Here is a 27,849-nt window from a genome sequence, read left to right on the forward strand (position 1 = left end):
TACGTATGGCCATGAGAGCATACAAGGCCACTTCCACAAGGGCCAGTGGGGTTTTATGTGCAGGGAGCAGAGCCGCACGGCAGGAACATTGGTAGGTCTCAACAACCACCGGCGCAAGATGACTTGGTCTTTCTTTCCGTGATCTGCACGCTCACAATAGACCAGTCGAAAAGGTTATAATGGCTGGTTCCAATGGGATGCGCAATTGATTGCGATTCGGTCGTCAGCCAATGAGGGGGGACTCTACGTACTTGTGACTCAGCCACCTATGGGAGTCTGGGGGCGCACAGGCTTGCTGCGGGGCAGACATGCCTGGTCGGTGTCCGCTGCCTCATCCTCAGATAATCTCATTGTTCACAATCACTCCTTAAATCAGTGACTGTCCAGTTCCTCCCCACAACACAGTAATACATTCACGGCCTGCCATGAACGTGCCGCAGGGGGACCACCTTGAACCAATCCAAGCCTTCCTACGCTGGGAGCTTTCTCCAGAGACCATCCGCCATGGAACCACTGGCCAAAAGAATGATGAGACTCGACCATATATTACAGTCACCGCCTTAGAGGCATACTTTGCAACTCCTGACAGCATCAAGAGTGTTTTAGCTGCGTTGTTCACGGAAGGCAACCCACCTAATGCATACGATGTATGGTCCCGTTACCGACGTGTCCTGGCAATCCTTTTGTCAAGCTCGAATGGACGTATGATCGGACAATTCGTCGGCCACCCAAGACTTCAAGATCGTGGCCTACCGTTCGAGTCGGAGCCCCCCAATTTCCCCAAAACGAGCAAAGGCAATACTATTTGGTCATCCTTCTACAGGCAACAATGGAAATTTTGTCCCTACGACCTCCACTTCAACATGACAGATACATTGGTCGACGATTATATTCTTCCTTTCCAGGTTGAGGAGGCTCTCGGTCGGGGAGGCAGCGCACGTATATGGAGAATAACGGTCGACGAACAGTGTAACAAGCTACGGAAAGCAGAGCTTCACCAAAATGCAAGTGCAACACATAAAGACAACTCGCCTGGAAACATTACTAACCTTCGCTCAGGCTGACAATCCTCAGCAAGCACCTACTTTTGCTTTGAAGACATACCGAGGACGTGAGGCTGGAGAGTACTACACTGCAGAGCAAAGAGCCTTCGAAAGTGTCAACAGAGGGAAACAGCCGCCACAAAATATCATTGGCTATCATGGGTCATTCAGACGCAAAAACACATACAACCTAATACTCGAATATGCCAATAAAGGAAACCTTGAAGACTTCATGCGTCAAAACCCACCGCCATCTACGGGTCAAGAGATCATTCTGCTTTGGGAACGACTTTTTGAATTATATCTAGGGTTGGTGGTGATTCATCATCCCGAACCAGGTCTGGACCAAGTCCATGGGTACGTTGGATTTCTGTGCCTTTCATTTTTCTTGAGAGACTCATTAGAATAGATACCATCAGGATATTAATCCAAAGAATATCCTAGTCAAAAGTCAAGGAGGTTCGACTATCTACGACTGCAAATTTGTTCTTGCCGACCTTGGGCTCAGCCATTTCAAAGCAGTGGACCCTGCTGAGCCTGATGCTACAGATTGGGACAATTTCGGAACACATGCATACGGTACGCCCTCGCCTGAGGGGACTCCGATGTATTCGTACGCTTACAGTATGGTTTAGGGGCGCCAGAAACCTTTCGACTTCGTGGGCTCAAGTTATCGAACCTCAACGTCAAAAGGCAGGTCGACATTTGGTCTATGGCTTGCGTTTTCAGCGAAATAACAACGTGGATAGGAAGTGGCTGGACGATGGTCGAAGAGTACCGATCTCGAAGACAACGGGAAATCAAACGGAAGTGGAATGATCTCGAAGATGGTGACATGTTCCACGACGGAGAAAAGCTATTGAACGCTGTTCGCGACAGCCACTCAAACTTTATACAATTCCGCCGGGAGAGTGATTTCATAACGCAGAGAGTCCTCCACGAAGTAATTGTTGATTGCTTCGATAAAACTCCTGCGCACCGCTCGGAAGCACAAGCTTTGTGGGGGAGGGCACAGCGCATTCTGGAGGAAGCCAGACTTAATTTAAAGAACTGGCATGGCTCGCACGCGCAAGATCCTCCAAGCATTACACGCTTGCAAGTATTGAAGAAGCTACCTGAACTTGAGTCTCCGCCTTTCCGCGAACTACCGCCAACACACGAAGTCCTCGACCATGAAGCTCCGCAGACGGCGCCTCCCGAAGATCTTAGTAAAAACACCGGGCAGCGAGCTCCTCAGGATAGGCACAGGACCCCGCCCAACCCTCCCAGAATGTCTCTTGCGACCGTCATTGAGTGGCGAAAAAAACGTAAGTTAAACATCAAGGACGCGGAGTTACCGGATGCATACCTTCTTGAGGACTTGAGAAACCGAGATCACGTAAGTTTCTTGATTTTCATAATGTCTTGTGTATTGACTGGATCAGGCTTTTCTCATCGACAACTCTGCCTCCATGTTTGAACACAAAAGAGAAGCAAAAAAGCTGCTTACCGCGATCTCGTACTTGGTGAAGAACTATGACCCTGATGGTGTAGACCTCATGTTCACACAAACCTCAGGAGGTTTAAGGTCAGAAAAAGGTACTACAAAGCTCTTTGAGATGCTCGAGGATACGCAATTCATGGGTATTACTGATATGCAATTAAAACTGGGTAATATTCTGAATGCATACAAAAGCAAGATCACCGGTCAACAGAATTCTATGCTAGCGAGGAGAAAAATCCTTGGATCGCAAAAGGTGGCTCGACCTTTGAGCTTGTACATCTTTACGGATGGTGTCTGGCTGCCAGGCTCTGACGCCGAAGAACCAGTCAGATCTATGGTGGCGACGTTGAAGGAGCATGGACTAATGCAGAAACAAGTCGGCATTCAATTCATTAGATTCGGACACCACGTCGAAGCAATACGCATGCTCAATCACTTAGATAGCGATCTTGATCTTGGGATGTAAGTTATTCCTCCAATGTTCTACATGGATTTAGGGTATAGCGATTTGCAGTTGACATTGTACCAGCCATTTGGTCGACACCGAACCCTCCGATGGCAACATCTGGAAGATGCTGCTTGGCTCGATCGACATCTGGTTCGGCTACGATCAGCTCCCGGTTGATAAAAGCAGAGAAGTTTTCTTACAGCAGACTGAGCTGACCAACACCACTGTGCCAAATGAACCATACCTTACTCAATTTCATCAGCATTCCCCAGAACCGGACATTCCAACCCACGTCCGTAATTACATCAAGGTAGGCCAAGGACAGCAGGCGCTATGGCGAGCGGAGGGGGTAGTGGATGCAAGGACGAAGACGCTGGGCGAAGAGCATCCCGACACCCTCCGCTCGACTACACTATCGTATCCTAAAACAAATCTTGGCTATCCCTTGCAACCTCCAATGACCTTGTCGGACGCTTTAGAGTCTCGCGACATCCGTGCTGTTCAACACTTATTAATGATAGACTTCGAAACTGCAGCAACTTCAGAATTTACTTGGCTACACGAGCTCAACGAAGCAGGATACACTGTGCGCGAGATTGCAGAGCTACTCTTGGAGGACATTAACGACTCTCCATGGATTCATTTCACTCCCCAAGAGCATACGAAATTCCCTGTTCGGATCAAATTTCATCTTCCTAATTGCGCACACCAGATAAGCCTCAATACAAAGCAGCCATCAATTCTGCAGTCGGAAAAATCGCTCTCGTTTTCTCCTCCCCTTCATAGTGATGTACGTAGACTAGTGGAAGAGCTTTGTGGCGTTGGAGGCGTGGCGCCCTCTTCGAAAGACGTGCGTACTTGGCATGGTAACGTAACCTTTGAGGAGCAGTCCTCTGTTTCAGTAATCACATATGCTGCTGATTCAGCTGTCACTCAGCAGTCACGCACGGATTTATTGGGCACGATATCGACCGTACTCACCAATTTTCTGAATGCAGCAGCTGCTGTTCAACACGCTGGTCTATGTTGCGACTCCTTCACATTTCTTTTGCGCAAGCAAAGTGATCTGGAATTACATCGCGTTGATTTCCACCACGCGCTAACGATGTCATCCAATGTCAACGTTGTAATACAAAACGATAGCACAGGCGTTGCGGTGCAAGAATGTGTAGAGCAGGCAGAATACATCCTAAGAGCACTCGGAACGCCGATTCCTAATTTGATACCTAATGCTGACCTTCATTATTGCGCTTTAGCTGCCCAATTTTTATGCTCCGCCTTTTTGTCCTACATCCAGGCCCATATTGGATCAATCGATCCATTTTTTCTAGACGAACCTCAGCGGAAGATGATTCTCCTTGGAAGTCAGCGTGTACCTGGAGCTTTCGCCATTAAGGCTGAGCTTGTTGAGCTTACATGTCTTGCAGAGATGATCCAGCAGCCGGTTCTTGCATTTTCTTTGGTACCGACAAATTGGGAAAGGGGCCTAGAGAGTGCAACTTCTCGACATGATGTCCTGACCAACATAGCGAATTGTTTGGATACATGGGGTCCAGGATACTGCATCTATGATAACGCACATCCTAGCAATATATACGCTGTCGCTCTAGGTAGTGGATTCGTCTCTTTGGTTGATAGCAAAACCTCACGCTTCCACTGGGCGAAAGGGCAACTATCGGAAAGTGCAGCGTCGGCCGCTTTCGATATAAAAACAATGATGAGGATAGGTATAGGTCTCAGTATCAATAAGAATTGCTGCATAGATGAAGCTGTGTACAGAAAAAGCTCATTTTCTGCCTTGGAGCCACTAGGCACTCATGGACATTTTTGGGAGATTCAAGAAAGAGAAGCTGGTTTGCATGGTGGGCAGTACCTTATTGGCACCTACAGTCAAACTTGGGGAAAGATCCCCGGGACCACACTCAAGCAACAAACCCTTCGACAGGCTAATTTTCGCTTGATTCCCTTCCTCGAGCAAAGCTGGGGGCTGCAAGTCAGCTTTTGCACAAGCGTCGCTCGCCGAGTGTCTCTCCGGGAGCTCGTCACCGACCTTCTCCCTTATTTTGTCAATCCACTCGAGCAGGAAAGTTGGCAAGAGCTTGTGAATCGCCATGACATCTTTCACGCCTTTATACACGGAAACCTTGTCAACTGGCTCCGCAACCTTTCGGACGTACTTCAACTCTACGTGCTCACCCTTGTCCGCACTATCCTCGAGCAGCTCCAGCACACTGGCCTTGATCGTGATAGAACCACATTAGTAATCGCCTGGCCGCAGGAAGGCGATATCGGAAGGGGTCTCAAAATCCCTTGCAAAGCCGAGACCCATTGGGCACAGGTTATAGCTGATGCGGAAGACTGTGCGACGTTTGCATACGTAACCTCGAGGTGTCTTGAAACGAATCACATCAAGTGTCAAGGGAATCTGCGGGCGTGGCGGAATACAAGTAAGATGCTGGTCACAGAGATGAGCCCGAGTGGACTTGAGGGACAACCTCTTGCTGCCACCAACGCTACCATCACTACTACTTCCGCTCTTCCAGTAGAAACAACAACGGCTGGGCCGACGACTCAGTGGAAGCTAGAAGACCAAAAAGTATATTACATCAAGAAACTCGACTCACTACTGCGAGTCAAAGTCGAAAGACCGAATTCGGCAAGTAGCGACGTGACGCACTTGGTGGTGTCGGTAAGTGGTATTCCGCAAGGACTATGGAAGCGGTGGCTATTGAGAGAGGAGGAGAGAAGGAGTCGTCGTATCAGAGAGAGACAGGCAATAGGGGATTACGCGGAGATTGTTGTTGTTAGGACGGGTCTAATCGAGGCGCAACGGCGATGAAGCAAAAAGAGGAAATGCGTCGAGGGAAGAAGTACAGCTAAAGCAGAAGTCAGTGACGTGCAGAGAGAATATGTTCGGCAGCGCCGACGTCGTCATACAATATATAAAAATTCAAGGTGGAGGACAATATCTTACAGCAGGCGTCATACAAGGACAATCAAAAGCTGTGCAGATGTTATTGGGGTATGGAACCGATGTCAATTCTCATGGTGAAGAATCTGTCAACGCACTGCACGCGGCGTCATTGAGAGCTCAGGATCAAATAGTGCAGAATCAAATTTCTTCTCTCAATCCCCCCAAAACGCTGGTCTTGCGAACCACAGGCTTTTTAAATGGAACGAAAATTGTTACCACGTGATCTCGGTGGACAGGACTGTGGTGTATCTTCGATTGCTTCAAAGTCGATGCTATGCATATGTGACGATTTCAAGTATCGTAGATAGAGGGAGGGGAGGGGAGGAAGGGGAAGTCATTTGCAACGCCTCTTAAAGCTAATATTGCATGATTTTCTTAGGTGAATTCTGTGGCATCAGGAGACGGAAGTGGTACGGTGAGTCGGTAGACGCAAGGTTCGGCTGGAATGTGTAATCGGATCTGTCATGAACGGATAAGTGGACGTGCATGCAATCCTCTAGGGATTTACTTGAAACCCCTGCGTGTAGAGTCGTCATCGCTGCGTGTAATATACTCCCTCAACTTTTGTGGAAATGAGGTTTAAAATAAATCGAACCAACATTTGAGCGAGTAAATTGTATATATCCAGACATATAAGCCTGGCACAGTTCTACATATGACATCTATTAGGCTTTCAACGTTGAAACAAGAAAGCACCAAAGGTATCTATAAGCTTTTGAAGTAGAATGGAATCCAAGCAGGGCTACCCCGGAGGAGAGCTGCGGTGTTGGGTACTGTACGTCCCAATATAGATATCGTGGGCGACTGTCATCATGCCCAGCAATATCCAAAACGCCGGCCCAGGGTATCTAAGATCGTTGTCAAAGTCATGACCGCCGTCGCGTCGTCGGATTGAGATATATTAGGAAGTGGGTATATGGGCTGAGAATATCTATTAAGAAGGTTTTGTTTTGAGTCATGTTCGTTGGTTTGGGGGACCAAATCGTCACCATGGTGGGGGAGGGTGATGGGTAAAGGCTGAGGGCGGCGGGGGTGAATTGTTGATGTGAGCGACAACGGCGTTCTCCTCGACTCCGACCTTGTCGTTGTCGAACCAGTCGTTGATAGCACCAAGTAGCATCTTCCAGACATTGCCGGTCGCCGGCGTGGTGTCAATAATGTCGCTACAAATAGTCAGCAAGATCTCTAGTATGAATGAGATCGTCTCAAGATGCATCAAGGCGCATGCAGCAAAGCATGGTGAGGCAGTAGGTGATGCACATTGGGAGGTCAACATACAGTTTCAAATTCAATCCTTGGTCCAAATGTCGAAGTCGCGCGGTACCTATTGGATCATTTCCAAATTGGATAAATTGGATCCCGATTTGTTTGTCCCTCAGCTTGTGCTGTTCAAGATGATCTACCATGTCTTGAATTTCAAGTACTAGGTCGGTATCGGGCTGCCAAACGCCGTCGGTGAGGACGTAAAGACTCAGTTTTCGCGGACCCCTGGAAGGTGTAGCATTCCAATGTGTGACCTTGTCAAGCAACTGTCGCTGCCCAAACTTGGTCTTGTAATGCCCCAGTATTGACGCCAAGCGATGCCTTATCTCAGGATTCTCTCGTACGCTCGGGTGATCATCAAGTGCATCAAGTATTTGTTTCTTGTTCTTCACCTTGAATCTTTTCGGTGTGATGGCGCTGAAATATAGATCCACCCCATCTGGATCCTTGTGCTCGACCATGTAAAAGAGCAGTTCAACGACTTCTCGGACTTGTGCGCTGTGTTCAGCCATTGACTTCCCAATATCGATGAAGAATGCCTGGGATCTCACGTCAGCGTAGGTACACAGGCTCTTGTCATTCAACAACACGCACGTGATCGCGATTATCCAACACTTTCAAACTTTCTAATAACTTTTCATTTGGAAACTTGACATTTTGGCCCCGCTCTCGACTTCTCTTGATATGTAGACCGTCTTTAACAAGCATTTCTGGATATGGCTTGCGTTCACTCGGTTGACCATTCTGAAGAGCCATAGTATCGGAAGTGTGTGTTTGCATTGACTTTTCGTGTGGTTGTGTGTGTATGTGGCTTTGATTGTGGATGCCGATCTGGGGTGCATAGTCCGAGGGGTCGTCCTGAACGTATTGATGGATGGATTCGCCAGTTGAGAAGACATCATCGTGCTCGGTACCAGGACTCTCTCCCGACGAGATTGTTGGATTAGACGACTCTTGGTTTCCAAAGACAGTAGCATGGGGATTCATGCGATGCTTATTGTTGTGGTCATTCAATGATGAAAAGTGAATAAGCGACGCTGCCTGATTTGTGGCCTGGGGGTGAGAGTCAGCGCGTCTCTGCTGACGAAACGGTAATGGTTGGTCTGGTGACCCGAAATTTGGTGGTGTGTGAAATGAATGAGTGCTTGAAAAGCCCGAGGAGACGTCCGACGGCGACGAATAGCTGCTTTTATACGGGTGTTGAACTTCGTTGGAGTGCAGCTTCATGGGCGATTGATTAATACCAGATGGTCTTGAGCCAGTCGGGTTAGATTTGCTGCGAGAGCTTGCACCAGATTCTGACAGCTGGTGGCTCCGATGGCTCGTTGAAGGTGTCTCAGGTCTTCCATGGAACTGGTTCGACTGCGTACGGCTGGCCTCGATTTGCCGCTTCGATTCATCAACAATTCTTCTGGACTTTCTATAAAGCAACATTGATGCAGGTCTGTCAAGATCCGATATAAACAACATCTCCTCAACTAATTTTACTATCTCCTCAATAGTGTTGTCATTGACCATGCGATTTTCGATTATGTCGTCGTGCATCTGCCTCACTGCGTATAGGACTTCGTCGTGGGAGTGGAAAATGTCTTCTTTGACGCCCGTCTTGAGCAGAACCTCCTCTGAGCGTTTTCTGCGGTAGTCCAACAATGCATGCCATCCATGACATACCCAAGTTGCTGTTTCACTTAACACGCAGCCCCATGACCAGATGTCAACGCTTTGTCGGACAGTGAGGCGGCACATCCGAAGCTTGTCGTTCTCTCTGTGTGTTTCCGGAGCTCCTGTGCGATGATCAGTTTCAGTAAGCTGTTTCTCTGGTAGGACGAACCGTATGCTGTTGTTCCATAAGTGTCTTTGTCTGTGGCATTCCATGGAGACGAAGCATCATCAGTGAAATGAGCAAGTCCAAGATCAGCGAGTTTGAAATCGCAATCATAATCTGATCCGCCTTTCCGACTCTTGACGAGTATATTGCTTGGATTAACGTCTTGATGCCACCTAGATACTACATTAAACCCAGTAAATTCTTCATGTTTCCTTTGCGACTCACCCCAGGGGTATTCTGACGCCTGTTTCCTTATCTATTTCCTCTCGGTATCCATGGACGACGGAAATTCCATGGCCCACATCGAGGAAGTTGTGCCAGAACATAATTCTATCTTTCATTCTCGATGGACGCCTAGTCTTCTGCATATACTCATCAAGATTTCCACGGTCCGCGTATTCGAGAAAGATATTGAAGACCCCTTCACGTGCGAACCCGCCGTAGAATGCAATAATGTTTACATAGGGCTTGTTGCCATGCCGCAGGCGACGGAAGGCATTGCATTCGTTGTCGTAATACTTGGAGGCATCCCTTGTTCGATATGTCTTTAGGACGTAGGTATTGTAGGGGCCATTTTCCGAGACCTTTGATATAGTGAGCCTTTTGTTCAAAGCAAAGCATCATCACTCGACTCACAATGTCCTGACCAGCGCCTGTCACTAAAGTGTCGAGCTCCTTGTCTACGGAGATCTTGTACGTGATTGAGCTCCCACTCTCTTCCAGCTGCTGCTTAGAAGATATTGGGAGGATGAGGGAGGTTGGGAGCCGTTCGTCCATATCGAAGTAGAAAGCGACAGGGCAGAAGCCCCATTGGGCGCGGGAGAAAAGGCCTCATAGGTCGCATGAGCTTGAGTATGAATATGGAAAGCCGTGTGGCTTATCGTGGAAGGGTAGGTTGTAATCTTTAAGGGTATCGTGTCTAACGAAATGCCTGATCATGTGCCCGAAGCCAATACACAGTAGGATTGCAAAAGGTCGCAAGTATAGTCTCCAAATGTTCTCCGCTGAGGGCCGAGGGCCGTTTGATTCTTTGATGACTGCTTTTAGCAACGACTCGACTTTCTGCGCCGTAAGCCAATCTTCGAGTGTCTTTCGCGTTACGTATTTGCTGTCATCGCTGTCCTTCTCCACATCATTGTCGGAGCCAACGCATCCTTGCCGCCATAGAGGCGAGCTCCTGTTTTTAAAATTCTCTAAAAACTCCTGGATGACTGGCTCGTCGTCGGCTTGTGAGTCAATCATCCTCGAGGCTGAAGCGACTCAAATGTGCTGATCGACCAGGCGCACATCCACAGGGGTTGAGGACAGAGCAGCCCCTCTCCCTGCATCAGAACAGACACGGGCTTGATGGGAGAAACATTTTGGAGCGAGTAATAAAGAAACGATTTTTTGAGGACAATGCCATTGTACTCCAGCTGCGCCCTTGCAACCCCGCAGCGATCTGCGTCATTAGCTAGCCTTATAGGCATCATCCAGTGCTTCTTTGCTTAACATTGGTCGCATGTGGGACGCTAAAGCCCACCGAGATGACCAGCGATAGCAGGTGAACTTCGCCACAGTCTCGACCTTCTGAGGCTAGTGCTCTGGGGCAGCTTTCCATTCTCCATGGTCTTGTATAGGGAGGCGGTGCATATTTAAAGGCACCTTTGTCGCAAAATCGATCTGGGTCGCACGGTCTTCGAGGTCCAGCGCAATGCAATGCGACGGACCACTTGGTGGGACTCAGTGGCACTCAATGGGCTTTTCGTGACTCACCTAACCATAAAAATCGGTCTGCGAAAAAAGAAGGCAAACAGGCGTACTGGACAGACCGAGCACCATCCATTTGCATTGCTTCAATCCGTTCGCCAGTGGGGTATCTCTGCAGGTTACCGAGCGTAGCACGCGATAGCCAACGATCGTCAATGCCCACCCTCCACCAATTCCGAGTCGTTGCGGCTCAACTTATTCGACCTCTGCAACCAATAAGAGCTTTGAAGAAACCCTCCCCCCTCGCAGCGCGTGTACAGCCTCCTCATCTTAAAACGGCTCGTCTCTGTGGATCCGTATCCTTCATCTAGTTCCTTTGACACCTGACTAACCTTACACGTTTTACGCGCGAGATTATCCAGTCAGCCTAGCGATACGAATCTTGCGCCCAACTTTTCAGCCACGATGTCAGCCTTGGGAGGGGATTGGGTGTATGACCAGATTCCTCACTACCGACTGAATGTGGGAATCATCGATAATTACTTGGCTACCATTTGGCCAGGCTATGAGTTTTACATTGAAGTACGTCCTTTGGCTGACTTCCTGGCGTACAGTACTATTCTGACCTGGGGGTCCGTAGCTGGTGGGCAAAGCGTACCAATTCTGGGTACCGAGAAAGCTCTCACGGGTAAGAATGAACACCCCTGACGCCCCTGACCCACCAGGGCAACGTAACTTGCCGTACCTCCTTGTTTCCCGTGCCGTTGAAGCCTAACCTATACCAAAATAGGGTGAAAAGGATCGACTGCTGGACCTGCGTTATCCTGATCATTGATGATGAAGCAAGCAATACAAGTTGAAGACGAAGGCCTCCAATGGCTTCGATACAAGTTTTGTTGAGCAAAAAGCTTGGTGACGGTCATGCGTGTAATGTCAGAGGGTTTTATACAGGACGAAATCTGCCTTGTCGAGCATCATGCGGGGCGCGTGGCGCTGAGACTCATTTTCTCAGCCTTGGCAATGCGAGGGATGATCACAAAGCGGGGGCTATGACCTGACGAGAATATCGATCAATTTACGATGCCTTATCTTTCTTCGTACTTCGCATATGAGTTGATGAATGAATGAGTTTACCACCCATCCTTTCTGCAAATTTGACGTTGCCGCCAAGGTTTGACCCGGCCCACTGAACCTTCGGTGAGAGAAATGAATGACGTGCTGGCACTTTGCGGCAATGCCTCGACATATCCTCTCAATTTAGATCTTTGTGATCACTCCAAATACTCACTAGAGACGTACAGCTCACGACTGCAAGAGAATGAGGAGCGCTTGTTCTGTGCTGAAGGAAAGGCCGCTCTTGATCTATGGGATTTTCCACGCGGCGCGAGGGGTGAGTAATAGAGAGCAGAAGGAGTTCAGCAATAGTCTTTGCGTCGGATTTGACATCGTACCAGGTTTCGAGCCTACTACCGTGGGGAGCCTTCGGGAATTGAAGTCATACTTAGGCATTGATCCCATTCTCAACAGATGGGATCCGCATAGCAGATTTTTGTTCGTATAATCTACGAGTTTGTACAATGATATTGACCAATAGCTGACATTGACCAGATTCATACAAGCTGCGGGACACTCGCGAGAATGTCTCAAAACAACTCGAAACATGTTACTGCTAGCGTTGACTTATTTGCAAGTTATGCCAGAATTTCTGGAATTGGTCTTCTTATTTGGGAAACAAACAACAGCAGAGGATCTTTATTTTAGCGACTTCCGCCACAGTAGTCGCGTGACGGCTCTCGACCGTGGAATGCAAGTACCTGAGCGCCTTTGGTCTGGCTACGACCTACAGATGTGCTATAGTCTTAAGTCCGTCGAATCTTCTAGCTCGCAGCCAGATTGGCCGTGGTCAATACGAAATTGCATTTTATTCCACTCCTTCGATTTGGAACAGATTAGGTCAACATGGATCGTGATCAAGGGCAATCAGGATGTAAAGCAAAGAATACAAGCAGCTACTAGAGATTGCCCAAAACGATTCGCGGCTTTTGAGACCATCGACCGTGCATTCGCCCAAACACTTTCAATACACCTTTTGCTCTGCGAGTGGTCCGCCGAAAATTGGCGGTGGTACATCAAATTCCTGGAGAAAAAGCTCGAAGCGCTTACGGAGGCCACAATGTTTATTAATGCAGATGTACCCATCAGCCCCATGAGGGGTACTGAAGTCCTGATGAAGCTTCCACGAACAGATACGCAAAAAAGCCAAATTACTCAAAGAAGTCGAATGCTGTCCTTTCCTCGAAGTCTACATTCACGAGCTCCAACCAACGACAACATCCAGTTAGATTCCATCAAAGAAAACACCTCAAACCGTATGTACACGAACAGTGCCGGTATCCAGCAACCTAGACCTCCTGGGCGAAGGTCAACAGCTCCCCAAGATCCAAAGACCACAACGAGGAGTTTCGACGTCTGGGGCCAGCAAAGATTTTTTTTCAGGGATCTTCAAGACACACAGAAGCTTGAGGAGAGCGCCAACGAAGTCGTTCTCGTTCTTAATCTTAACGTCAATGTAATGTCACAGTTGAAGAAGTATTACGAATCAGTCTTCGAATCTCATGAAATGCTTGACCAGTTGAGGACGAAATGCAAAGAAGATGTTTCAAAATTTGACCGTGAGCTAGAGCGAATTGTGAACTCTTTATATCTCCAGATATTACGAGTTGAAGCCTTGCAACGTCTTCTCAAAGATCGGAAGACTCTGGTAAGCCCTAATGAAATAGACAAGATGCACCCAACCTCAGCTAACAAAGTGAAGCTGTACGGACTCCTAGAGTTCGAGAACACTCGAGCCAACGAATTTCTGGCATGGCAATCTCGAGACTCAAATAAGAATATGGAACTCATGACAAAGGACATGGGCATTCTTGCCCGAAAAACGAAAACCGAAACCGTTTCGATGAAAATCATCACTCTCGTCACGCTATTCTTTCTACCTGGGACTTTCATCTCAGTATGTCGTTTTCTTTTACATTATTTAGTAAGCTACTGGCCCAAAATATTTCCCCTGAAGAGGCGACAAGGTTTCGTCCTCCTAGCAGACAGATATCCCTGATTTAGCTGATCACGCGAGTGCACATCAGAAACACACTGACGTTTTTGAACATAGACTTTAATGAGCACAGATATAGTACGCTGGCAGGCTGGGAAGCGGGACTTCCAGAAAGGAGCTTTGCGATTGTACTTGTACATTAGCTTGCCTTTTACGTTTGCCGTTTTCGCGACTTGGCTTGGGTTTCAATTACTGGAGAAAAGAAGAGAAAAGAAGAAAGACCAATTAATTCGTAATCAAATATCAGCGGCTTAGAAACACGGATGAGGTTTTACGAAGTCCTTTGATTTCATACCTCATCTAGGGGTCTTTCTTAGTTCGGAAAGCGGATCAATTCTCTACAATCCTTTGAAGGAACGGTTTTGGGCTACAGAACTAAAAGAATGACACCTCGGCTTTTCATATGTTTACATTGCACAAGAGAATAAATAGCGTCACCGCACACTAATAATCCAAACAATTACACGAAGAATACATCTCTCAAGGGATCAGAGCACTCATCTCATTGACCAAGGTCATGATTCTCAATTTTAAGACTCCAGGTCCTCCTGACACATGAAAGATCGATCGTATAACCCGAGGCCGACGGCATACACGTCTACGAACGTTCACTTACACATCACTTCCCCTCCTCCCCTTTTCCCCTTCCCCCTCCCAACAGAACTCCTTCTCACGAACGTTATTCATCGGCAACGGCCTCGCTCGAACCTGCTTCCTTAAAAATTCACGACTCTCCCGTAAACGCTCAAGACCCTCGGGCGTCATGGCATAATCCTTTTCAGCGTCCTCCTGGCCTTGGCCTTGCGCAGACTCATCTGTTCTTCTGACCCTATCTTTATTGGGGTCGTACGATAAGGTCTCGGCTACCTTTTCCTGTGATTGTCATGGTTCACCTTGAGATTTGGGAGACTCGACTTTGGGATTTCTAGCGTAGTGTCTGGCAGAGAGATCTTTCGAAGCCTATTCGCGGTTTTGGGGGGTCATTTCGTTCATTTTTTTTGGTGGGCATCTGAGGTGCTGTAGGATTGGGAGATACTGAGGTTGCAGTATTCGAAGGATAGTCGAGGAAAAGAGATGACTTCGGTTTTTTTTAAAATGGAATGGACGATGGGATTAGTCATGGGAGTGTCGATTACGATGACAATGAGAGCGAATATGACAAGAGTGAATTTCAAATAATTAGTGCCTTTTCACACTTGAGCAATATTCGGCGCGCAACCTCGAAATCGCCCCTTGGTCTTGCAGAAAGTGGAAAATAGCTGAAGCATTCGCTCAAGATAACACTGACTTCAATAGAACACCAGAACGCACGGAGCACGTGGTTTAGATTGTCAGAGTATAACCTCTACCTTCTACCACTCTCTTTCACGATCTTCTCCAACTCTTGATCTATAATATCGTAGTCACAAAATGAACTTTGTCAGGTGGGTTCAAACGAACGAAATGCAGAAATACCGCTACCCCAAAAACATCTGATGTCATAAAGAAGCCCCTATCTTTCAGCATCGTGGTCCATCATCTCGCCTTCATCTTCGTCATCATCAAGACCAACAAGGTCAATAGATCTACAAAGCACTTGTAAACGATTCAACTCCATCCTCTGCTCCCTCCTCTGCTCCCTCCTCTGCTCCTCCACCTGCTCCTGAAATTGCTCCAAGCGGTAGTGTAGCTCGTCAACCTCGTCCATCAAAGAATTACAATTGACTTGTACTTGATGCTGCAATTCTTGAAGCGTCACTGCTTCTTCACCTTCTCGTTCTTGTGCTGTGCCCTGCGCCCTGTCTGCGCTCTCCGACTTCCCTGCGTCTTCCACGATCTGAGCTCGACCCTCTGGGCTCGTATGTCTTGTCACCATTTCTGCTGCCTTGGAAGAAAATGCTGGTAGACTCGTTGTCGTCGAGGCAGATACAGAGCCTACTTGGTTTGAGTTACTGGCTTGAGACTCCTCCGCGTGTTTATCCTGCTTAGGTACTGGGGTCGATGGGGAAATTGTGTCAGGTCGCTTTTCGAAATCCCGCTCGGTGAGATAAGAGCCTTCGTCGAAGGCACTGGCGAGCGGGATATTGGAGACTCTTGACTTGGATTGGGAGTTCTTGGGTGCCATTTGGAATTCTACTGCAATAACTTTGTGCTAGTCTTTTGACATATGCACTGTCCGAGATGTCGAGGGTCATCTTTTATGTCCAAAGTTCAAGGCCATTCAGAAGGCAAGATGGCCTTTAATGGCCTATTGGAGCTGATTTGGAAGGCAGGTTGCCCCGAAACCACGTGGGTCTGAAGTATCTCAAGGCAGTATGGTCGGTGTACAGTAGAGCCGCACGTCGCATCTTGAGCTCGAACCAGATGCAGTAGTTACCGAAGCGTTTGTCACGCCTTAATTCTGGCTGCCTTATGCTCGACATCCCATCGAGCAGCATTTAGCCTACACGTTGATTCCAAGCCAAAGGTAGCCTTTCAGATTACATCGCCTCTTTTGCCGTTATGGTAAGTGTGACTCCGTCTTCGTTAGTCAAGAGTGAGCAACGAGTCTAGTCATCCATTTTAGAGGACTCCATGAACGAAACGACTCTCAAGAAAGTCCGCTCTTGCACTCTGAAAGATGACGAATGATTATTCCTGTTCCGCATGCTGCCCGCGAGCCCTTTCCATCGAATTCCTCAAGAAAATGAAACCTTCACTCTAGAATCATTCTTCAGCCATCACGGCAGCAGACAAGCAAACGCAAACAAAACCTCAATGATCTGGCGAGAGCCTTCCTTTTCCTGATACTTCTGCAACTTGCCATTTCTTTGATCTCTCTTCCATATATCTTGACAACTAACATCGTCGAAATACCTTACTCACACATTCTTGAAAGACTAAACGCCAATCTGCGAGTATTCGGTCACCAGTGATGAAGAACGCAGTATCAAATAAGTACAGAAGAGAAAACTCTAAAATAGCACAGAGTCTCTGTGGGCTGCAGGCGACAAGGCCATGCTTTTATCATACACGAAAAAGCTACTCAAAGCTAATGCCACGAAAAGATAAGAAGTCAAAGTGGAAATGCATAGGCTAATGATCTGCTTCAGCACTTGAAGCTCATTAAGCATGCATACCCCCTTTCCGGCCCACCTCACGACTTCTCTTCAAAAATTCATTCTCTCGCCTCAAACCCCGACCAATCTCCTGTTTTTCTTAATCAAAGCATTCAACCTTTTCTCAATCCCCTCCGTCTCACGCTTACTAGCCACGAATCTCGCCTCCGCCTCCTCCACACTCATGACCACCCCGGTCCCCAACCCCGACCCCAACCCCACCCCAGCATTCACAGCCGCAATCTTGTCCCTCAACTCTCTCGCCGGCTCATAATACCCCCCACCCCCCATCCCACCGACATTTCCGACACCCCCTTCACCAACATCCTCAGCGCTCGCAAACCGATTCACGAGCTCCCTCTCTACGCCCCCTTCCCCGTCCCCAGCATCTCCATCATCGTCTCCATCGCCCTCCTCACGTTGTGGCGGGCCAGGGTTGAAAGTACTGACCCGCCTCACGGGCACTAATCCTTCGACCTCCGCCTTCCAACCTGGTACGCCGATTCGATTCACTAACTCCACCATTCTCTTCGCCTGGGTGACGTTCAAGCCCCCGATGGGCCGGCGGTCGGGGAGGACGACTGTGCATCTGTTGCCCCCACTTCCGACTCCCCCAGCCCCAATCCTTGCCCCAGCTCCAGTCCCAGTAGATCTCTCATTCCCGCCTCTCTCACTACTCGAGTTGAAGGTGCTGGAAGGAGGCTCGACCAGTACAGCACATCCATTATCAAGACTCTTAGCCTGCGCTTCCGAAAGAACTGGTGAAGCGGTGGTGACGAGGTCAGCGGAGTGCTCGAATCGAGTAGTCGCACCTGGCACGGGCTTGAAGAGGATGTCTGCTACGGACGGGTCGAGGACGCCGGTGGAGGTGAGGTGGGAGAAGAGGGCTGCGGGGGTCATGGTTGCTGCTTTCCGTGATGGCTCATCTAATGGTTGAGAGTTGATCTTGGTCGACGTCGATGGTGGCTCTTCGGCTTTCTTAAATTCCGCAGCTTGCGAGATTTGGGAAGCTTGCGATTTCGATGCTTTGTCTTTCTGGCTGGCGGAGGATGTAGCGTCTGCCTTTTGTTCCTTTGAAACTGGCTCGGTTGACCTTTCGGGTGAGGGAGCCCGTGAGGGGGCTGGGGTTGAGTCGGCTGTGGGTGTCTGTTTTGCTTTTTTGGCCTTTTTCTTTCTGCCGACGATGGGCTCTTGGACGACCTCGGGCTCCTCTAATTTTAAAGGCTGTTGCTCTGGTTTCGGAGCAATAGTATCTGGTTGCTTCGCTCGGGCTTGTCTTTCCTTCTTCTGTTGAGCTTTTGAGATTTGTCTGACTGGGGCAGACCCGACTCGGGAAGGTGGTGGTGAATTTGCGCGAGACACAGATGTCGATGTCAATGAGGCATTGTCCGATGGAGTAGCTGGCGGTTGCGCCGAAATGGCACTGGACCTCGAGGACTCCGCGTTGCTGGGAGAATTTTGGCCTACTTTCATTGTCGTTCCAACTCGAAGAGTCTTGGGCCCTTTAGTGGGAGGTATCGGCGACGCATTAGTTTGCTGTGAGGCCACCGTTGTTGGAGTTGTTGGTTGAGCTGGACTCGAAGTAGTTGTCCCTGTCAATTTGGGAGAATTCGATACGTCAGCAGTCGGTCCAGCATCCTTTCTTGCGGCCTCTTGAGCGGCTCCAACGTCAATGTTGCTAGGTTTCTGTCGTTTAAGATTTGAATCCTCTTCGGCCGCTGCTTTGGTCGCATGGGATGCGGTAGTCTTTTCACTCACTGCTCTCGAACTCAGTGCAGGTACACTTTGAGGCTCTTCTTGTGCCTCCGTCAGAGATCTAGTCGTCGCTTTGGCAGCGACAGCGTCATCTTCAAATTTCTTATCTGGCAAAGAAGCGCCTTTAGTGACTGGCTGGGGTACCTTCTTTGGTACTGCAGGCTTCACACCAGATGCTACAGTCTTGGCGATCAAGCCCTTCTTTGGTGTTGCCACTGGAGCCGTTGCCACCTCTGGAGCTTTCTGCGGAGTAGGTAGAGATGGGAAATCTTGGGTCGATGCAACTCCGGGAGCGGCCGGGGTAGGTGCCTGCAAGATCTTTTGTGGAAGTTTAGCCGGCTGTAATTGTATGGGACCGTCATCGATAGCATTTCGGACGAGATTGTCGACTTTGGCGGCGGCACCAGGGAAACGAGGTGCCTGGGGAGGTTCTAAAGCAGACGAAGAGTCAGCACAGTAATGGTTTAGTAAAGACAGCAGCACATGAATTCTGATGTGCTAGTCAAAGTATGAAAAGACGTCGGCGAAGCTTTGAAGATCGAAAAGCCTTGGTGGATATAGTAATGTTCCATTTGAGGAAGCTTATTGGTCAAGGAAGTAGAAATTGTTTACAATTATCGATCTCGCCATGGCATACGCGAAGTAGTCTATATACTAGGTAAATGTAAGAAGATGTACTGATATTGACCCGCCAGAACATGTCCAGCAGGCTTGGGGTGATTACATACAGGAGAAGAAGCCATGACGAGTACAAAGATGACGTAAGGAGCAAAAGGCTTTTCTCAGCCTCAAGGTGATGACATGAATAGAGGATTGGTCTTCGTGAAGGCGTTGTATAAGTGTGTGTAGATGTATTGCAGATAACCGTCCCCTGCCATATCGTAAGGCTTTCAAAACGCCGTATTGACCCTTTATTTGTGATTCCGGTTCTCCGTGCTTGCTGAAATCCTCTCAATGCAGACCAAGCTCTTTTCGTAAACAAAACATCAAGAATGATAGTTGTAACATCATCACAGTCATTACCATCGATGGGTATACCCTCCATACATGACGCCGTTGTTATTGAAACCAGATTGATTGTGGGTATTGAAATGCACCTGCCCTGCTCCATTTGGGCGCATACCCGCCTGCAAAATGCTCGGATCTGAAAGATCAACTATCCCACCTCCTCCAGAGGAGGAAGTGTTAGCGTGTCTATGATGTTTCTTTCCCTTCTTTTTCTGCTTCTGGAGACTTGAATCCTGAAAGCTCTGATGTCCCCCAACCTGGGATCCATAAAGCGAATTCAAGAAATTTGAGGCAGGGGCATCAGAATTCATGTGCTGCTGTGCATAAGGAAATTTGAACTCACGCTTTCCAAACTCGGGCCCTTGCCCACTATTACCACGATCTCGCGCTCGTAAGAATTGTTGCATCGACTCATCGCCAATATTTTTGTTCCCGGTGTTGCTACTGAATGCGGCGCTACCACCCATAGCGCTCGCGAAACCATGTCCCTGGCCGAACATTCCTCCTCCACTGATAGGAGGTGTTCCGCTCGATTTGAGACCAGGAGGTGGACCTTGAACTCCACTGTAGAAGTTCGGTGTACTAGATTGCTGTTGAAACGGTTGGCCTTGATACTGTTTGCCATGACCTGCGGAGAGTACTCCAGCCTGCTGAGCTGAGAGCTGAGGATTTGCTGCGGGCTTTACGGCGCCCGGAGCAAGGCTTGATTCATTTAAGAAGGTATAACGGGAGGTTTGCCGAGCGTGTCCTTGACCCGAACCAAAGGCGTTGGGGGCTTGCAGCTGGTTTTGGAACGGGTTCGAGGTTTGGTGTTGATGCATAGAGCTGTTTTGCCCGTAGCTCTGTTGAAAAGAAGCCTGGCTCACCGGAGTTTGCCGTGAGCTACCGACTCTCTGCAACTGAGAAATTTGTTCTCTTTGCTGTGGTGTAAGGGTGCGTGGTAGATTTCCAACATTGCCAACCTGACCGGTAGACCCGCCGAACGGATAGACAGAAGACGATCCAAGGGGAGACTGTATTGTATTGCGATTTGAGCCCCCAAACCGGACACTCGCGTCAGGAGTCTCCTCTTGAGTATCGGGCTCTCCACCAAGTTGAAGGCTTCCACTACCCAGATTTTCGTCGTCTTCCGCGGTTGATATTGCTCCCATCACGTTGCGTTCTTCTTCTTGCTTCATTCGCTCTTGCTCCAATTCCTTCTTCATTCGATATCTCTTGATACAAACGTCGAAAGAAAATAGTGGTGGTATAGCCTTGATGAGTTCTAGCTCTTCTTGAGAGTACTGCGACTCGTCGAAAGCCAACTCCAAATCCTTGTGTTGACGAAGTCTGTTCAACAGCCACACCTCTAAGCCTGGTGAAGGAGGGGTTGGAGGCCTCCCACACGGCAATGCTTCTTCGACCGGAGTAGCCTGCTGCTGTTCAGGTTGCGGCGGTACCGCCTCGGATTCAGGCTCGGGCTCTTGCTCTGAGGCTTGAGCGGAGTGTTGAATGACGGGATTTGATGCAGAAACACTAGGGCTTGGAGTGGAGAAGCTAGGTGGCTTACTAGCCCTTGAAGTTTCCTGATGCGCGTTCTTTGCAGCCCAATTGGCAGTGGAGGGTAACGCAGGCCCGTCGTTGTTAATTTTTGCTTGTAAATCTTCTCGAACGGCTTGAGCTGGGCCAGACTGAAGGGTAGCTGAAATGCTAGGTATGTGCTGCTGCGAAGGCTGTGACTGGGAGGAAACTTGGTTTGGTCGAGATGGCGACGCTGTGGTCGTTCTCTGGGTAGACATAGCATTCATCGAAGCAGTGGCATTCATCGAGGACAAGTCTTGACGACTGAAGCTATCGGAATCCTGTCCTTCCTCGTGCAGGAACGTGCAATTTCGATTGCTGCAGGTTTCGCCTCTTAAATATGCCGAACAATACTTCGTGGTGCCATATTGTGCCCTAGAATTCGATCAGTTTCGGATCAATAGAAATTGATGCAAAACCCACCTTAGAGCTCGGTCAAGATTCTTTGAGCCATCTACAGCAGCTATGCACTTGGCAGCATCCTCTCTCCGCTCGAAAGTCACATAGATGCCTATTGATTTGTCGTGCTCGGCTCCAATGCGGGGCTTGCTAACAACAATCTTGTGGATTCTACCATATTGCCCAAAATACTGCTCGCCCCTGAGTGTTCTCAAGAATTCATCTTCGCTGCTCTGCTGCGTGAGACCAATGACGTATACGAGATTTTTCTGCACAACTCGTATGCCTGCAAGGTGTTTTCGATTGTTCGATTCGACCTGTTTCTGTTCGCTTTCCTTTTTCCGTGCAAGCGCTTTCTTTCTAGCCTGCAGCTGGATATCTGCTTTCTGCTCTTCTTGGCTGACCACTTTCCATTCGATGCTTTGGTCGTCATACGGTCTGCGACACGCTGGGCACAAGCCATTCATATTATTCTTGATATTGTTGTAGCAGAATTGGCAGACCTAATAGAAAACAATGAGCATTGTCTCACACGATTATTGTTCTGTCAATTGGAATTTAGGTGATGATTGCATTCATACCTGGTAGCCACATGGACATGGCTTGAAGTTCTTGTCCGAAAGGTCGAACTCTTCGACGCAGAGGGGGCTTCGATGGTCAGTCCATCGATAACAAAGCGTGTATCATTCGTAATGGAGCGCCAGACTCACCATGATTCGTCGGCATCGTCTGTGAATGCATCTTGTTGAACTCGCGACATTGTAAGGGAGGGGAAGAGTAGGTGATCCTCGAGGGCGGGGGTGAGGTCACGTTCTGCAGCTGAGATGCTAGCATGAAAGGAAAATGCAGAATTAGTTAAACGCGATACGAGCGAAGATCAAACGCCCCGATGAATATGAGTGAAGTGTATTGCGAGTGTTGTGTAGAAGGAATGAGGACGGCTTGACGGGCAGGAGGTCGCCTTCAGATTGAAAATGACGGGTCTAGAGACGAATTGGGTATAGCGTCTTCCCTTAATCTCTCATTGGCTGGAGGGCTGGTTCGAGACCATGAAGTCATTTCGAGCACGATCTCTCTCACTCCTCAAGATACGGCATGGCATTGCGAACAGGAGCAGGAGCAGCTGGGCGCGCTGTTAGATGCAGCTTCGGTGCATCGAGCCGTGTGAGCGCAACCAGACAATTGAGCTGTACTGCAAGACGAAGGAAAGATGTTGTTTCCCAGGAAGACGCTCCTAACATGCGACATGCCCCACGACCGCGTGAGTTCTTCAATGATATATCGTGCTCCCAGTGACTCGCTTGGACTAATACTGCGCGTAGCTGGTGGGAAGCTCTATGCTCCCGTCGTCAATCCAACCGATAAATACCAAGAGAAGGCCGCCAACCTCCACACCTACGGCCAATATCTACTGTCATGCATGCCAAAATATATTCAACAATTTTCCATTTGGAAAGATGAACTCACAATCTACATCCCTCCCGCTGGCGTGATTCCTGTCATCTCATTTCTCAAATACCATACCGCTGCGGAATACACAATGGTCGCAGATATAACAGCGGTTGATTTCCCTACTAAAGACAACCGGTTTGAGATCGTATACCATCTCCTTAGTGTCCGGCACAATTCAAGAATAAGAGTGAAAACATATGCGGATGAGGCGACGCCGGTACCAAGTATTACGAGTCTATACGATGGAGCAAATTGGTATGAGCGCGAAGTGTATGACCTGTTCGGTGTTTTTTTCGAAGGACATCCAGATTTGAGAAGGATCATGACCGACTATGGATTTGACGGTCATCCTCTAAGGAAGGACTTTCCATTGACAGGCTATACTGAAATACGATATGACGAAGAGAAGAAGAGAATAGTAGTGGAGCCTTTAGAGCTCACGCAGGCATTCAGAAACTTCGAGGGTGGAACTGCCGGTAAGTCACAGCTGTTGTGTCGCTCATAATCTGGCTGATGTTGTCTGTAGCTTGGGAACAGGTTGGTCCCGGAAAGGATAGAAAGCCTGACGAATTTCAATTACCTACGCCAAAACCGGAGGAAAAGAAAGAAGAGGCGAAGAAATAGATCAACTTTTGAATGTCGTCGTAACTATGTACATAGCAATCATACCAGAAAAGCTTCTACGACGCTTAATGATCCTTTTTGCCTTCTTCTTGCTGCCCGAATATCGTCTCATCGCGTGTCCAGATCAAGACCACGAGCAGGCCCATAGGTCCTGCTATGGCGAGGGCCGCAACACCCAGAGCCAACGATGTCCAGCCGATTCTCAATCTCGATAAGGTGACGCCCCACAGCACCACTGCAACACTACCAATGATGTAATCATACTGCAGGAGCTGGAAAAAGCCGCTTCCAATTGAGTCTACCTTCACTGCTGGAGTGATAGCTTTCGGTATGAACACTCTTCGAAAATTCCAGACCCCCTGATATTTGGCTGAAAACAAGTCTGGAAAGACTTCCGAAATGCCTACGGACTGAAAGGTCGACAAGAGGCTATAAGCTGCGTGGGCAAGCAGAGCTCCGTACATAAACCGCATTGCGCGCACTGAACCACGTACAATTTTTCCGTTCCGCGAATTCTTCTCATCACGCTTCAGCAACAATGAGGGTACTTGCTGTGCAATGCCAACCCAGAGAGGGAAGAATTGCCATACTGCGATCAAGATCTGCTTCGTGTCAAAACTGATGACGGTCGGGGCAGCTAAAGCCATAAGAAACGAAGGCGCTACTAAGCCAATCGCGAGGGAGGTGTAGATTGTCAGGATGTCCGATGCATCCAGCATGAAGTCTTCCGGATTTGTCGATGTGACAGTAGGTGATGTGAAAAGGTGGAGAAGCAACATGATTGGGACAACGCAGGCCATGGCGAACATCTGCATCAGCATGCCCCACACCGCGGTGCTGCAGTCCCGTCAATGATCTGGACCTTCCAAAAGCAGGAGACTTGTCAGCAGGGCAAGTCGAAACAACATACTACGAAATCAATCGTCCCCTGTTGGCTTTCCGCAAGCCTTCCACCATGATCACTCCCCAAGCCGGGAAGATTTGCGCGCCAAAGTAAAATGCGAACAAGCTCGCATCAGGCCTGGAACCATCGACTTGTTCCCAGAAAATAACGGTGAGAATGCCTAATTGGTCGTCAATGTAGGGGATACCCGTGTAGACTGTACGGACGGGCTCGGAAGTGCCTGGCAGGAGACGTGGGCCAACATCGCGGATCTGGACCATGCGGTCGACAGTACCATTGTGAGCGATGAGATAGTGCGTTAGGTAGTAGCCCAGAACAGATAGGAGTGGTAGAATGACTTTTGATGCTGTGAGGAGGGAGACGGGTGGAGAAGTGGAAGGCATTCTGAGAAAGCAGGGAAAGAATACGAGAGGAAGAATGCGAGCAAAAGCAGACTAGGAAGCGATAGCGGGGACGATGTGAAGTCTCTGTGAGCAATTGGGCATATCAACAAAGAAGATCTAGGGGTTCCAAGGACATGAGCGACGTTGAAGGTGGAAGGTGGATGTTTCGACCTTGTTTCGTTTCATGCGCTGCCAGATTGGGATCATTTTTAGGTTCGTGACAATGCCGCTATGGCCGAGAGAGGAAAAGCGCCATGTCTGCCCGGTTTTCGGTCCTGAAGATCCCGCGGCCTGCGTTGTACTCTCGTACTCCTCCCCCAAAATACTCTTCGCAATAACTCAATAATCCATTTGGATGTCGGTCAAGATGCTCTTCCACGAGCGAGTGGGATCGGATGTCACACTCTGGCTGACTGGAATCGTCCGACTGTATTACCATCATGTGCCCCACCCCTCTAGTACCATATGATGTCAGTGTAATGGTGCTGGTATGCAGACTTTGTACGCAGCTTTCTGCAAAGTCCGGCGGCCAAGGCCAGATAAAGCTTATCGAGCACCGAGCTGGCCCAGATCTCCCAGATCGCGGACGGTGGCACAAATCTGACATTGATGTGCTGTATGATGAGTGGCTATAAATGGATTACTTCAGCCGTACCTGTCTCTTTGGGGCGGAGAACGACTGCTGGCACTGCCCTCGTGGCCTAAGCATTGCGGGCCGGCATTGATTTGGCCACCCTGCCTTATCACTGTTATCACCACCGACATCTGCTTCCACAAGTTCCACGACCGAATCCGTCACCAGTATGCAAATGTCGAGCATCATGCAAATGTCGAGCATCATGCAAATGTCGAGCATCATGCAAATGTCGACCATCATGCATTGTTCAGGGTTGTACAGGCTATGCCCTACGGTGGGTCGATTTGCTGCTAAGAGCCTATCTGGCTGTACAGTTCGTGGCCCAGAATTGTGGAGCCGATATCAGCAATTGGCTGTAGATCATCCGATACGAGATATCACTTGCAGTGTACAGGCTGCAGGCTGCAGCCAGAGAGCAGACATCTCCATTGGGATGAAGGCGCAATCGGATGATTGTACTCCGTCGATCCCTATTGCACAACCAGGTGAGAATCTTGCTGCCTTTAAATCTTCCTACCCCTGTGCTATCCGTCTATCACTTTTGCCAAATCCCATTCTCTGCTTTCATGTAAAGCGATAATCATCTTTCCAACACATACTGTCACTCCCTTGGGTCAGTTTCCTTTTCTTCGCCATGAAGAGCTTCGCTACCCTCTTCGCTCTGGTCCTCTCCATCCTTCAGATCTGCTGCACCGTGACTGCTGGTACCGGAACATCGTATCCGACTGGCACTGGCACAGCCGTGAGCTCGTATCCTACAGCCACTGGGCTTCTTCGCAGATACAATGAGCCTCTTAATCCTCTACTCAAACGTCATTATCCAATAGCCCCCAGAGCAATAAGCTATCCTACAGCAACTGGTACCGTTACAAGCTCATATCCTACTGCGACAGGGCTCTCAAAAAGATTCAATGGGCCTCTTGATCCCCTCATCAAGCGTCACTATCCATTAGAACCCAGAGGAACAAGCTACCCGACAGGTACTGGGACTGCGTATCCTACAGCCACCGGGATATACAAGAGAGGCCTCAACGCTCTCCTCAAACGTACCGGGACTGTCTATCCTACAGGAACCGGGACCGCGGTCAGCTCCTATCCCACCGGTACTGGGATCTATCGCAGAAACAACAGACCACTTCTCAAAGGAAGAAGCTTTCCGACCGGCACCGGCACCGGCACCGGCACTGCTTCATACCCGACAGCAACCGGAGTCTATCGCAGATACAACATGCCTATGCTCAGAGCCCGTCAGTAGAGTCTGGAAAACATATAATCCTTTTGGATCCTCGTCTTCTTCATACACGATTAGACCTGGGGTGGATCGGCGATGGAGACAGAAAATGAAGGATCACAAAACATAATCTTGCAAGGAGAGGCACACACAACACCTACACGAGGCACGAGTGATTCACGGCAGACGTTTATTGACGGCATTTCTTCCTGACTCCTAAGTCAGATGACCAATTCCATTCGATAGAACAATTAGAATTCTATATTGTGGCCTCTTGCCCATGCCGCTCCTTAGGTTAACGATCCAAGTATCTGTATGCAGATATTTACCTAGCATGAATATTACAAGCCCAACTGTAACTTACCCCCACAAGCCCCAACCCTGTCAGAAATACCCCTGATCTAGCAAGGTACCCACGTGTGCCAAGACATCCAAAATATACCCGAGACCCTCCCCCCCAATCCGCCCCCCGGACTTCTGCGAAGAGTCCCCCCGCCCCCTAAGTTGCCAAGCCCTCCGAGCCAATCTTGTCAGCCCTCTTTGAGACTAGCTTAGCGTCTCCTTCCGCAAGTATGTCTGATGCCATCTCTACTTACTAAAGTCCTTCCTTCTTCAAAGAGGACGTATGGCGGGGGACAAGGGGAGCTGCATAGATGGAATGGGGAGAATGATACCTTGAGATGAAGACTAGCTGACAGTATGGGCGGTCCGGGTGCAGCGTGAGTACTCTCCATGAAACTATATCTACAAGGGATAGGATAGGGGGGGGGGGGTGGGGTGATATCATTTTCCGGCGGAAATGTGTTGAGCAGACTATGTCACAGAGAAGCTCGATGAATGAGAGAGTGCTGCTCCATCGGGAATATTGCACGGTTGAATATGCGAGTCATATAACGATGGTCAAGTAACAGGTAATGACTGCATTGTAGGAGGCAAAAGCTATCTAACTATTCGCTCCTCTTACAGGTCCTCCTGATTCGAC

At 48.8% G+C, this 27,849-nt stretch overlaps 8 protein-coding genes across 8 annotated transcripts; 4 read left to right on the forward strand and 4 right to left on the reverse strand.

Moving 5' to 3' along the window:
- Nucleotides 1-425: 425 nt before the first annotated feature.
- On the forward strand, nt 426-5,813 carry KY384_002749 (uncharacterized protein; the record flags this gene model as incomplete). The annotated part of the gene is made up of 6 exons (XM_044811271.1): nt 426-939; nt 1,010-1,400; nt 1,453-1,622; nt 1,679-2,421; nt 2,468-2,988; nt 3,056-5,813. The coding sequence occupies 6 exons, from the start codon at nt 426-428 to the stop codon at nt 5,811-5,813; spliced, it is 5,097 nt and encodes a 1,698-aa protein (XP_044672154.1).
- Nucleotides 5,814-6,933: 1,120 nt separating this feature from the next.
- Nucleotides 6,934-10,281, reverse strand: KY384_002750 (uncharacterized protein; the record flags this gene model as incomplete). The annotated part of the gene is made up of 7 exons (XM_044811272.1): nt 6,934-7,111; nt 7,227-7,750; nt 7,806-8,995; nt 9,043-9,212; nt 9,265-9,623; nt 9,676-9,869; nt 9,996-10,281. The coding sequence occupies 7 exons, from the start codon at nt 10,279-10,281 to the stop codon at nt 6,934-6,936; spliced, it is 2,901 nt and encodes a 966-aa protein (XP_044672155.1).
- Nucleotides 10,282-12,421: 2,140 nt separating this feature from the next.
- Nucleotides 12,422-13,916, forward strand: KY384_002751 (uncharacterized protein; the record flags this gene model as incomplete). The annotated part of the gene is made up of 2 exons (XM_044811273.1): nt 12,422-13,738; nt 13,911-13,916. 2 exons carry the CDS (start codon nt 12,422-12,424, stop codon nt 13,914-13,916), a joined length of 1,323 nt encoding a protein of 440 aa, XP_044672156.1.
- Nucleotides 13,917-15,329: 1,413 nt separating this feature from the next.
- KY384_002752 (uncharacterized protein) lies at nt 15,330-15,941 on the reverse strand (the record flags this gene model as incomplete). The annotated part of the gene is made up of 1 exon (XM_044811274.1): nt 15,330-15,941. The coding sequence occupies one exon, from the start codon at nt 15,939-15,941 to the stop codon at nt 15,330-15,332; it is 612 nt and encodes a 203-aa protein (XP_044672157.1).
- Nucleotides 15,942-16,986: 1,045 nt separating this feature from the next.
- KY384_002753 (uncharacterized protein) lies at nt 16,987-22,396 on the reverse strand (the record flags this gene model as incomplete). Its single annotated transcript, XM_044811275.1, has 5 exons — nt 16,987-19,100; nt 19,835-21,612; nt 21,661-22,139; nt 22,218-22,284; nt 22,347-22,396. 5 exons carry the CDS (start codon nt 22,394-22,396, stop codon nt 16,987-16,989), a joined length of 4,488 nt encoding a protein of 1,495 aa, XP_044672158.1.
- A 479-nt stretch (nt 22,397-22,875) lies between these two features.
- NUO31 (NADH-ubiquinone oxidoreductase 30.4 kDa subunit, mitochondrial) lies at nt 22,876-23,712 on the forward strand (the record flags this gene model as incomplete). Its single annotated transcript, XM_044811276.1, has 3 exons — nt 22,876-22,897; nt 22,959-23,564; nt 23,615-23,712. The coding sequence occupies 3 exons, from the start codon at nt 22,876-22,878 to the stop codon at nt 23,710-23,712; spliced, it is 726 nt and encodes a 241-aa protein (XP_044672159.1).
- Nucleotides 23,713-23,777: 65 nt separating this feature from the next.
- KY384_002755 (uncharacterized protein) lies at nt 23,778-24,999 on the reverse strand (the record flags this gene model as incomplete). Its single annotated transcript, XM_044811277.1, has 2 exons — nt 23,778-24,549; nt 24,623-24,999. The coding sequence occupies 2 exons, from the start codon at nt 24,997-24,999 to the stop codon at nt 23,778-23,780; spliced, it is 1,149 nt and encodes a 382-aa protein (XP_044672160.1).
- Nucleotides 25,000-26,270: 1,271 nt separating this feature from the next.
- On the forward strand, nt 26,271-26,891 carry KY384_002756 (uncharacterized protein; the record flags this gene model as incomplete). The annotated part of the gene is made up of 1 exon (XM_044811278.1): nt 26,271-26,891. One exon carries the CDS (start codon nt 26,271-26,273, stop codon nt 26,889-26,891), a length of 621 nt encoding a protein of 206 aa, XP_044672161.1.
- Nucleotides 26,892-27,849: the final 958 nt, after the last annotated feature.

This window comes from Bacidia gigantensis, assembly GCF_019456465.1.
Source record: "Bacidia gigantensis strain McMullin 20006 chromosome Unknown contig_156, whole genome shotgun sequence".
NCBI classification, from domain to species: domain Eukaryota; kingdom Fungi; phylum Ascomycota; class Lecanoromycetes; order Lecanorales; family Ramalinaceae; genus Bacidia; species Bacidia gigantensis.